Genomic DNA, 12,709 nt, shown 5'->3' with positions numbered 1-12,709 from the left:
CTTGAAGTCAATTTTCCCTGTTTGATTGCACATTTTGTATATTATATTTTAAAAAATTCTTGCATCTATCTTAGGATATTGAAGTGTTACCAGAATACTGTGTATTAATGTTTTATGTGTCCTCAGGTCCCATGATGCATCAGCAACCTCCTTCCCAGCAGTACAACATGCCACCTGGAGGTGGGCAGCACTACCAAGGACAGCAGCCGCCCATGGGCATGATGGGTCAAGTTAACCAAGGCAGCCACATGATGGGCCAGAGACAGATGCCTCCATATAGACCACCACAGCAGGGTGAGAGCCATTTGGAACATGCCTTGCTCAATGTAAATAACAGTGATTGGAAGGCTTTAAATTTTAATGAACTTTTTATCTAGGTAAACCCAGGGCTTTTTTTTTGGATTCCCCTCACATCCCCTCCCTAAGGTAGCAGGGTTTAGGGCACAGAAGGTCATGAGGTATATAGGAGCTTCCCAGCACACAGCTTCCTTTTGTCTGTTATTTTCTAGGAAAATACTACATCATGAAGTTTTCTATCACAATTTACTCATTTACAACAGAAAATACCTAAAAAAAAAAAAAAGAAAGAAAGAAAAGAAAAGAAAGAAAAAGAAACTACTAAATATATGACCAAGGACAAAGTCGATTTTACTTCAAAATGCACTAATACTAAAGTAAAAAGAAATGAGTTTCCTACCAGCTTCAGCCCCTTCTGAAGAGGTTGTTTGAGTTGGTTTGTTGGATATTATTTATTTATATGGTCTTATATTAACTTTATAAATGTGACTTGTGGACCTGCTGTGTGTATCTGTGTGTGTGTGGAAATAGTGAAAACGTCAGAAGGGCAGAGCGTTGGAGGGGAGTCTGCAGCTGAGGAGTAGCCTCTCTTAGTATGAGGTTAGGAAGAACGCCTGTGATGACCTCGAGGACAAATGATTTACATCTTGACTGGTTGTGGTTTTTCAGGCCCACCACAGCAGTTCTCAGGCCAGGAAGACTATTATGGGGACCAATACAGTCATGGTGGACAAGGTCCTCCAGAAGGCATGAACCAGCAGTATTACCCTGATGGTAATCTCTCCTAATGCTAACCTTCCCGTTTTCTATCCCTGCCCAGTATTGATGTAGACAGCATTTCATAGCTTTTTAATGAAGGGTGAAGAAACTACCTCTTGTTTCTTCCTTTAGAGACATTTGGGTATTCTACAGTAGCAGCAGTAAGCACATTTGTTTGTAATTAATTCACGGTATATTTGTATAGTTACTGTTAGTGCCGTCAGGAGTTGCATTCCGTCACTAGAATCTTGTCTCACATAAAGAGGCTCCTTTTATATTTAGGATTGTTCATTTGAATCTCAAACAAATGTTACTGATTTCTTTCGTCTTTTTTTTTTTTTTGTAATATTTTTATAGAGATTTAATTCACCTGCTGTAAAGTATCACCCATTGGTTTAAAGAATATGGCTCTGTAGAACCATAGAGAATATAGTTCCTGAGTATTTTCACTTTATCTAATGTTACATTCTTGTGAAGGAACTGTAGCTTATGTTCTTGCTTGCCTTTGAGAAAAGATGTGTCCACAGCACAGCAGTAGACAGGTGCACTGACTCATACTGAATGAACAATGCTTTTGGCTTTTCAGTTTGCCTTCTCCCCAGCCCCCTCTAGAAGGGAAGGTGAATCGGGAGAAGTTGACTTTACCGAGGAAGGGCTAAGAAAGTACATACAATGATAATCCAGGCGCACAAGTAGATTTTTTACTGTGCATTTTAAAATCTTTTTGTTTGAAAATTTTGTATTTTAATGTTAAAATTATCTAAATATATAGAACTGGTGAAGTGATAGGTGGCTATATTACATAGTGATTTGTCTTATAATGAAATGGTTTGCCAAAATATTGGTCTATATAGTAAATTCTGTTGTTATTTTTAATGTAAATTATATAGCAAAGAAACTTCAGGATAAAGTGTTAGGACCCCTTGGCTAGAACCTAATGCACGCCAACAAGAAGATGGAGTTTGGTCTGTTGTAAAGGCATTTCACCTGCTGCTTTCATGAGTGTATGAAGGATGAAGGTGTATCTGCATTAGACACCAACTGTCACCACAGAGGTCCTGATGAAGCAGAGAGAAGAGGCAGGCTCTTGTTGAACTTTCCACACAATAACGTTTATTAATAATGATGGTGTATCTATGTAATTCTGGTTAGAACAGTGTATTTTTTAATGCCAGATATTCTTGCCATGAAATATTCAGAATGTTCTTTTTTCTTTCCTTATTTCTATGTAGATATATTCAATTTTTTTAATTTAGAAACTTTAATAAGATAATTATATGTTTACAGAAAAATTGAAAAGATTGACATCTACCTGCTAAATATAAGTAATCTGAGAATAAATGAGTTTTTAATCAACTTTAAAGTACATCTTAAGCAATTATGTTGAACTTGGTGTTTTTTGGTCCTGGGTATTTCCTTAGATGTGAAATTTGTCTTATCTTAAACCTTTCTATTCAAAGTAGACCCACTACTTTTATAAATATTAAAACTTAAAGTTATTATAATTACTTGTGCTAGTATGTTTTCAATTTAAATGGTATCATGTTTTCACAGGTGTGTATAAGTCTTGACATATACAGAGTATTCCATTTATATCAACAATTATATTTTCCTAGGCAAATTTGAGCAGCATCTCTTTTTATGTCCAGATGTAATCATGTCCATAAAGACCTGGATGAGTACCTGGCTGAGGTTTTCTGCACAGGGCCAGGCAGTGAATGCTTTGGTCTTTAAGCCCTATGGTCTTGCTCTCGGATTGCAAATGGTTTGCTCTCAGATTGCAAATGCAAACCATCCTCACCAAAATCACGAGAGCAGCTGTAGACAGTGCTCAGGGGATGGGCATGATCGGATCTCAGCGAAACGCAGATCTAACAGGCCGCTGGCCTAGTAAGCTGTTTGGTCATCTTGCCAACCATTAAAATGGCTTGGGGGCTTTAAATCCTAACACAATGAGTGTAACTGTAGTCCTTCCTCCTAACTAGGCATTCTCAGAACATTAGTGCCATGTTTTAGCAACTGAAAAGTGAAACTTCAAAGAATGAGAAAATAATTAGTCTATCAGTGAAAGTTACTGTGTCATAAAACTTGAGGTGTTTTCTAACTTAGAAATTATAAATTTTATGAATTTTTATATTCAGGATACTCTAGAAGTATTTCTAGAGATGCCTAAAATGACAGCATTGAGAAATATATTTTCTACTTGTGCTTCACAGGCAGGTGGGTCCCTGTGAGTTTAAGGCCAGCCTGATTTATATAGAGTTCAAAGAAGCCGGGGTGAGAGACCCTGTCTTAAATTTTTTTTCTTGCATCTGAAAATACTGTGCAAAACACTTGTACTTGATGCAATAAAATTTTGAGAGTGTTAAAAACTCACTTCAGCTTCTTTCAGGGGAAAAACTTAAGGACCTCTTGTATAATTTGTGTTGTTTTTCGTATATGCTGTGGAAATGGTGGCCAACAGAACAGGGGTTTGATAAAGTACTGTAATTGCATACTGTTCATTCTGATTCAGCTTGATTTACTCACATGCGAGAGGCCTAAATGTTCTTATTTTCTCTTTAAAAATAGAATATAAGGTTTTTGTTTTTGTTTTTTTGCCCTCAGTGAGGGTTATCAAAATTAAGAGAACGAGTGTAACATTTCTAAAACTATTGCTCTTTGCTTTGAAAAAGTGTGCATGTTATCGCACTGTGAAAGCATTCACGTTGGTAAATACTTGCTAATGCAATTAAAATTATTTCTTATGTATTTCCATTTCTTTTTCTTTCTTTTCTTCAGTTTTATCTTAAAGTTTAATTGTAGGGTTTTCACTCAGTGGCCATTAACGTTTCTTCCTGTCTCTTGTCGAATTGATGTAGGTCATAATGATTACGGTTATCAGCAACCGTCGTATCCTGAACAAGGCTACGATAGGCCTTATGAGGATTCCTCACAACATTACTACGAAGGAGGTATCTATATACCTTCACACACATACACATGCAGACCCCTTCTACAGGAATGGCAGTTCTTGCATAGGACAGTGTCTTCCCATGCAAAGCTCTTGTAGAGTACTAGTTGCTGGCTTTCTGGAAAATTACAGGGCCCCAAACAACCTTACAAATATTTAGAATGTAACCACGATGTGTCATTTCTAACAGCAGTAAAAAGACTAAAACATTTAAAAATGCTTTTTTGCTCCGTGGAAATTTCCTCTTTGAACATAAACCCATCGGTCCCCACCCCCTACCCCGTGTGTGTTTGTACCTGTGTATTACTACATCTCAGCATAGTGCCTCTAGGGAACAGCTTGCTGGTGTTGTGTAGCTAGTGTGTGCTCTTGTAGCTGTCTTTAATTTTGTCTTTTTTATTTTATTTAGCGTAGTCATGATCTTAGGACTGATGCTCCAGTAACTGTAATGCTCGTGTGGCAGAGACGCTGACAGCTGCAGTTCAACCTTGCACACTTGGCTTTAACTGCAGTTTGTTTGGCCGAAATCCTTCTGTTTGGTTTGAGTTTTCCTTTGTTTTGTTAACTTTAAAAATCAGTATGGCATTTCATTCTGTTGTTGTATTGTTGGCTGTGCATCTGAGAGGGAAACCCGCGTCCTTGGGCCGACTTCTCAGTGCTTTGCCCGCCTCTCTCCATTCTCCTGTAGGAAACTCACAGTATGGCCAGCAGCAGGACGCTTACCAAGGACCGCCACCTCAGCAAGGCTACCCACCCCAGCAGCAGCAGTACCCGGGGCAGCAGTACCCAGGGCAGCAGCAGGGCTACGGTGAGAGCTCCTCTATCCCGCCTCCCTCCAAAAGGATGTCATGGGGGTGGTTCTAAAGTACACAGTGGTATTTCAGTTTCTGAGCATTTATTGTGTATATGTGTACACATGGAACACAGTGCATGTGTCTAAGTCAGAGGATAACCTATAGGAATCACTCCTTTCCACCATGTGTGGCCTGGGAATTGAACTCAGGTGGTCAGGTCTGGTGTGGCAAAGTGCCCTTGCCCACTTCGTCATCTGTCTCTCTAGTCCTTACATTTTTATAAGCATTCTTTTAGCCCGTCTACTATTACGTGTTTGTTTAGATTGTTCCATTTAAAGGCATGGGGAAATAACTGTTTCTATGGTAGGTTTTAAGTGGCTGTGGGAAATGACATTGAAGTGTCCAAACTGTCAGCTTCCGATTGAGAAAACCTTCCCTGGAGTCACTAGTTGAGTTTCCAAAGTAGAGCGCTTGCTCAGCAGGTGGAATCAGTCCCTTGCCGTTCCTGGGTCTAATCATTGGTTTATAGGTAAAGTTAAGGTGTTAACAGTGATTGATTCTCAGAGTGTGATTTTCTTCTAAGATTTACTTAGTTGTATTACGTGGGGAGGAGTGTTTCACCTGCATGTATGAGTGTGCACTGTGTGTGTCTGTTTACGTGGGGAGGAGTGTTTCACCTGCATGTATGAGTGTGCACTGTGTGTGTGTCTGTTTACGTGGGGAGGAGTGTTTCACCTGCATGTATGAGTGTGCACTGTGTGTGTGTGTCTGTTTACATGGGGAGGAGTGTTTCACCTGCATGTATGAGTGTGCACTATGTGTGTGTCTGTTTATGTGGGGAGGAGTGTTTCACCTGCATGTATGAGTGTGCACTGTGTGTGTCTGTTTACATGAGGAGGAGTGTTTCATGTATGAGTGTGCACTGTGTGTGTCTGTTTACATGAGGAGGAGTGTTTCACCTGCATGTATGGGTGTGCACTGTGTGTGTCTGTTTACATGAGGAGGAGTGTTTCACCTGCATGTATGGGTGTGCACTGTGTGTGTCTGTTTATGTGGGGAGGAGTGTTTCACCTGCATGTATGGTGTGCACTGTGTGTGTCTGTTTATGTGGGGAGGAGTGTTTCACCTGCATGTATGAGTGTGCACTGTGTGTGTCTGTTTACGTGGGGAGGAGTGTTTCACCTGCATGTATGAGTGTGCACTGTGTGTGTCTGTTTACGTGGGGAGGAGTGTTTCACCTGCATGTATGAGTGTGCACTGTGTGTGTGTCTGTTTACGTGGGAGGAGTGTTTCACCTGCATGTATGAGTGTGCACTGTGTGTGTCTGTTTACGTGGGGAGTGTTTCACCTGCATGTATGAGTGTGCACTGTGTGTGTCTGTTTACGTGGGGAAGAGTGTTTCACCTGCATGTATGGGTGTGCACTATGTGTGTGTCTGTTTACGTGGGGAGGAGTGTTTCACCTGCATGTATGGGTGTGCACTATGTATGTCTGGTGTTTCAGGAAGTTTGAAGAGGGCATGGGATCCCTCAGAACTGGAGTTAGTCAACTTTTTTCACATATAGCTTGTGAGTTTTTGAGTCTTTGTTTTTGTTTTAAAATACTGTGGAGGTAAGTTTATTGGTGATGGTGTAATCTTACCATTTTGATGATTTCAAATGTGAATTTAGTCACACAGTTAGAAATGTCATTAATTCCCCAACTTTATTCAGAAATTATGTCATTATTTGGACCGGCTTCTTAGTTATACTGGTTGTACACAGATAGATGCAGAGATTAACTTTGTTGTTATCATGGAGTTGCCCTGATTTATTGCTTCTTGAGTCTGTCTTACCAGCCCCCAGTGTGTGCATTTAGCACACTTATTTCACTGAAGCAGCATTCCAATGTTTTCCCTTCTACTACAACCATGAACATTTATTTCACAACACATCCTGAGAAAGTCAAGATGCTAAACTATCCTTTTCAGTTAGACACAAGATGTAACATCTCATTTGAAATCCTGAAATTGTGAAGACTCAGTACAGCTTTACCTGAGCGTTTGTTGGTATTAACTATCTTGCAGGTCCTTCCCAGGGCGGTCCAGGTCCTCAGTATCCTAATTATCCTCAGGGTCAAGGTCAGCAGTATGGGGGCTACAGAGCGGCACAGCCGGGACCACCCCAGCCACCCCAGCAGAGGCCTTATGGGTACGACCAGGTGAGTTGGGTGCCACCGTGGCATCACCACACTGTTAGTCATCTGCATGGACTCTAGTTGTTTCACTGATTTTCCAGTCAAGATTTTGCCATGTTGCCCAAACTGGTTTTGAACTCCTGATCCACCAGTCCCAGCCTCCAGGAACTGGAATTTCAGGCATGGGCCATCACACATGCCCCTTCTCTTGTTTGCTAGCTGGCGTTCCACTCCAAACAGTACAGGTACTTTAAAATATTTTAGAATGTCAGTACAGTTCAGTCACGGTTCCTTCTCCTTGTGAAACAACTTGAACTGAGACAGCAGTGTATTGTCCGCGGGCACACCGTCCACCTGTGTTTCTCTGCTGCCCCTTACGTTTGTTGAGAGTGCATCTGGCCCGGGCTTGTCTCAGCTCCCGGTGCAGCTCACCTGGCACATGCTGCCTTTGCTGTCAGAGCTCTTTGCATTGGAACTGCCCTGCTTAGTCCTTCCTCACGTATCTGTCGCCAAGTGTTTCTCTCTACCCTTAGATTTCAAATGTTGAGATGTGTCTTATCCTGAGATAAGAGTCCCTGGGATCTAGTAGTAGTCATCTAAGTTTTGATCTTTTTAACCAAACTTCTCAGACTTGTAACGTGTGCCTTAGGCACTTAGGTTGCCCCTGTTCTCACTCACTCATTACAGGAATAATTTATTGGCCACAGAATGTTTCAGTTTTGTGCGGTGAGGACATTTTGATATTTTCACAACTTGTAACGTACTAAAATGGGGAGTTTTGAACATGGGATCGTGTATAGTTTTAAATGTGGGATCTGAGGCCGCTGGAGAGGATGTTCCCATTTGAGGGACAGCCCAGGTGCTGCATTGGCTGGCGGTAGAGCCACCAGCAGCTCTTCCTGCCCTCCGTCACGCCCCAGCCCCTTGTGCCTACACTTGCTCTTTAGTGAAGACAAGGACAGAGACTAACAGAACGGGGAAGCGGATAGAAGCCCTGCCTGCTTTTCAGAAGAGCAGAGTCGGAGGAGAGGACAGAAATTAAGTTTTATTTTGTTTATTTGGCTTATATTGGGTATATGAGTGTTATGCCCACGTGTATGTCTGCACCGTGTGTGTGCAGTGCCTGTGAAGGTCAGAAGAATGCACTAGGTTCCCTGGAACTTGAGTTAAAGACAGCTGGGAACTGCCATGTTAGTGCTGGGGATTGAACCCAGGTCCTCTGGAAGAGCAGCCAGTGCTCTTAACTGCTGAGCCAGAGTATGGAAAGTGGAGTTCCTCTCGACCATTTAAGGTCTGCCGAGGGAAGGAGGCGGCTCGGCCGTGAAAGCACTGGCTGCAGTGGCAGAGGACCCAGTCCGTGGCTCACAGCCAGCTGTGGTCCAGCTCCAGCGCGGTCCTCCCGACTGCCACGCGGGCCCTGCATTCCTGTGCCTAGACCCACACACAGATGCACATGCATTATTTCAGATCGTTTTTTTAAAAACTAAAGATCTGGTTATATAACTTGATTGATTCTAAACTCTAGATGAACATTTTAAAAGGGGAGACTCATAGTCACATGGCTGTTGTTCTTCTACACGTGCTGGGCAGGTGAAACGGATGCTGAGGGGTGTAGAGCGGCTGTCTCCATCTTCCTTCTTTTAACGTTGGCCCATGCTCCTGTCTCACACTTAGAGGCCAGAGGTCGTTAGCGTGCGTCTACATCACTCTCCTACTTCTCTTACCTTTACACTTCTTCCTTAGTCCATCTGAACTGCAGATCAGAGAGCGTAGGAGTTTGAGGAAGTTACTGAGCAGCGTTATACCTGCTGTCTGTTGGGATTTTTAAATTGGTGTGGTGTGTATTCATGTGTGTTCTTATACTGAGGCAAGGTCTTTCGCTTGAACCCAGCACACAGCAGTTTCTCTGATCTAGCTAGCCAGCTCGCTGTAGGATCCCATGTCTGTTCCTCTGGCTCTGGGGTTCCAGGCAGGCTGCTGTGCCTATCCAGCCTCTGATCTCTTTATTTTTGAGGGTGGAAGCAGGAAGGAGAACCAAAGCATATTCCTCAGCCCAGTAGTGACAGAATTGTCGTGGCAGTTTATGTAGTTCGGACAGATAAATTTACAGTGAATTGAGGACCAACACTTCTTGGTGGTGCGTTCGTGGTCTCCATCTCTAACCTGTTCCTTGAGTTGACAACCTTGAATTGGAGATAGGTTTGCCTCCTGGCCTGTTCACACCAGGCCTGTACACACCAGGCCTGTACACACGAGTCACACAAAACACAAGAAGTAGTTGTATTCAGGACCACTGCACAGGCAGCCAGCACAGGACAGCGGTCTCAGATATGAACAACAAATTAGGTGAGCCCTTTGGAAACTGTTAGTGAATGTAGCAGAAACAAATGAATAAGGTCTTTTCCTAGAGAGAAAAGAAACTCCCTAAAGATAAGTGTGAACAAAAACCTTGTTATACGTTTGCTGGTGTGTACGCGCTCACATGTGCACGCCGGCACCATGGCATACCTGTAGCAATCAGACCATTGCGGGAGTTATTTTCTTTTCCCAACTCTAGATCCTGAACTCCTCAGTCTTAAGGCCTCATGGCAAGTCAGCTGAGCCTTCTCACCAGGCTCCTTTCCAGCAACTGTGTGCAATATACTCTGCTCATTAGCATCCCACATCACACCTGCACAGGGGATGTTTCCCATCACTGTTGAGACTAGGTGCGTTACAGTTAATCAGTAAATCAACTCACTGATTTTGAGACAAGGTTTCACCATAGTCTTGATCTCAGACTTCTAGGCTGAAGCAGCCCTCTTTGGCCTCCATAGTGGCTTGGACAGCAGACATAAACCATGGCACCTGCTCTTTATGAAAACCTTCTCGTGTCCTGTCTTGGTGAAGGAAACTAAGTCTCAGTATTTTTAGGCAAGGATAAAGGTAGCAGCAGAGTTAGAACTTGAGTTCACTGTTGGGCTTAGGTTCTGTAATGTGGGACAGTTAACTACAGGAGACCAACAGTTACCCTTTTAAAAATGTTTAAGTTTTAGTTAAAACTAAACTTAAATATATATATGCATGCAAGTCTGTGGGGGTTTGTGCATGTGTTTCCCATAGAACCTAGAACTCTTGATTTTGACTACACTGGCATTAGATCTACCTGCTCACTCTGCTCCCCACTCCTCCCCCAAATCCTAGGGTTACAGGCGTGTGCTACCACATCCAGCTTTGAAGTACTAATCCTTTCTGTAATTTAGGCAGTAAGGTGTATTTGCAATTGAATATAATACCAGGAAAATTAGAGTGATAATACCTAATACATAAACGTTTGAACTTATTGGATGTATAGTTGCTTTCCTGATATGATGACATTACAAATTACATTTGTAATTTTCTGTCTTAAACTAACTTAGGTCAAGCTCTTAACTAATTCTGTTTTTAAATTTATCTTTTAGGGACAATATGGAAATTACCAGCAGTGAAAATGTCCTTACATTCCAATAGCCAGTATCTATTAGCAGCCATATTGTCACAACTTCTGCACTGTGGACACCTCCCTGTGAAGACTCCTTCCATTCCGCCTGGTTTTGGGGAAAATGTTTGGATAAGTGGCTGCTTTATCAGCAGACTTTGTGGGTTAGTTTCTAAAGGCTCAGTAGCTACCAAATATACCTGATTTCACAGTTCTACTCTAGATGGCAACATTGGACAGAAAATGCATTGACAGGAAGTAATTTGCAGCGATTTCGGAACTGTGTTCCAAATGGACTGTCACAGACTGAGAGGTGTCAACAGCTTTGTATGTTTACGAAGGTTGAGGGGGTTTCATACTTTTCCACAGATTATTTTGTAAGGGGAAGGGGGAAATGTACACTTTTTACAGCAGCAATATTTTGTATATTATGTTTATTTCATGTGATGAATATGCAAGGCGGCACACTACGCACCGGGCAGAATCAAAACCCTGTCAGTGTGGAGTGTGGTAGATGCTTGGTGAAGACACAGGTGAGCGAGGACAGAAGCACACCGCATGTACTGTTAGTTCTTAGAGGAAAGTCACGTCTCTCTTATCTACCAGTTCAGCCAGGGCACTGTGATACAGTTTCTGAGTACAAAGACATTTTTTTAAAAGCCTTCCAGTTTTGTGCATTAAAGCCTTTTTGTAAAGATGATTTCTAATACTGTTTTCAAATGCAGGCAATAATTATGTTGCATCTGTGAATGTGCAGGTTCGTGCAAATGAAGTGTGAAGCCTCTCAAAACAGCAATAACTGCAGAGGAAAAGGCACTGTTTTTACCTTGTTTGAGCAATCAGGGAGCTTAGTGAGCACCGTCCACACATTCTAACCACACCAAAGAGGACTCAGTGGTGATTGGATCGGATTTTTTTTTAACGTTAGTATAATTGGTTCATGGAACAGAGTAAGAGAAGTCCAGGAGACTTTACACACTTGTATTTTAACTTTCGTAATTGGATATAAGTAAAGGGGCTCCTTCATGTTCCTCTCTTCATCTTAGTTACTATAACAGGAAAATGCTTTTGATGGGCGTTTCTCATCTGAATGGAAAGCCTTGAGGCTGTATTTTATGGTTCCTTGTTTTTAAGCATGACATACATAATCATTATTTGAGATTGGTTATTTTAGCTGAATTTGAGATATTGCACTGGTCAGGAAAGCACGCACTGAGAGATTTCTAAACACATCTATTTAAGCATACTTTGAAAACATCTAGCCCAAAGGTAAGTTGCTGTGTCCTCACAGTTGTCTGTGTCCAGGGAATATGACATACTCTTTGTAATTGACTTAGTTTTTGTCACTTCTAGCTGGAAACAGAACAGAAAGGTGCTGTAAATTCAAGAAGCAAAGCACACTGTTCTCAGCATACTGTAATCAAAGGAGGGGTTCGTGTGTCTGTGTAAGCGAGAGTGTGTGTTTTAAGGTCAGAATAACTTGGTCCACAGAAAATAGGCATCAAGTCTGAACAGATGAGGCATGGGAAGCCTTACTGTGATTGAAATGCTTATAGGTTCTGTGCCAGGTTCTCCCTACCACTGTGTACTTTGTTGCTATTTAAAACTGTATCAACTGTAACGAAAGAATAAATTATTTGTGATTTTAATTTTCTCATTTGTTTCTTTAAATTAGATCTCTTTGACTCTACTGTTTTGTCTGGAGACCATACTCTGGGTTTTTATGTAAGTTCGTCCAGTACGAATAGACTATATTTGTATTCTAGGACTTGATCAAAATTCTCTTGCCATGCCCAAGTTAATTAGAATTAACTGTTCAGTAATCAGCGTGTTGTGTAGGCTGTTTGTTGCAGAATTCTTTCGCTGAAAATGAAGTCCATGAGGCTATAATCAAGATGACTGAATTAGATAAATGAGTTGAGGAGACAAAATTGTGCTGATCCCAACCTGGTGGAGATACGTTATCTCATTTGAAATGAGCTCAGCTGACATTAAGAAATAATTTGTCTTGCCAGCCCATCTTCTGTTGTCTTATTCTCCTTTAATGGAAACTAAAATTGCAATTTTAATAAGCAGAATTTCCTCCAGGACTTTCCTCCTGGAGACTGGTGCATTTGCAAGGTTTAATTGTTTTATAACAGTCCTATTTCGTAAAAGTTTTTAATTGGTGGTGACAAAGATTACCTTACTCCTTTGGTACCTAGTAAGAACAATAACTTCACCGGTAGCTTTTCTACGAAAGTTGACATTTTCATACAGAAAAAAAGTAAAATT

General features: G+C 41.6%; 1 protein-coding gene across 1 annotated transcript in view; it reads left to right on the top strand.

Annotated features, from left to right (window-relative positions):
• Positions 1-12,084, top strand: part of Ss18 (SS18 subunit of BAF chromatin remodeling complex) — a 74,509-nt gene extending 62,425 nt beyond the window's left edge. The window contains 6 exon segments of the mRNA XM_028861277.2: positions 127-294; positions 967-1,071; positions 3,918-4,010; positions 4,698-4,817; positions 6,869-7,002; positions 10,419-12,084. Coding sequence (XP_028717110.1) covers positions 127-294; positions 967-1,071; positions 3,918-4,010; positions 4,698-4,817; positions 6,869-7,002; positions 10,419-10,445 — 647 coding nt within the window. The 3' untranslated portion in view covers positions 10,446-12,084.
• The last annotated feature ends 625 nt before the right edge of the window (positions 12,085-12,709 follow it).

Source organism: Peromyscus leucopus, chromosome 19 (genome assembly GCF_004664715.2).
Source record: "Peromyscus leucopus breed LL Stock chromosome 19, UCI_PerLeu_2.1, whole genome shotgun sequence".
Classification (NCBI taxonomy): Eukaryota; Metazoa; Chordata; class Mammalia; order Rodentia; family Cricetidae; genus Peromyscus; species Peromyscus leucopus.
Note: the sequence above shows the minus strand (reverse complement) of the source record. Positions and strands in the feature narration are given on the sequence as shown.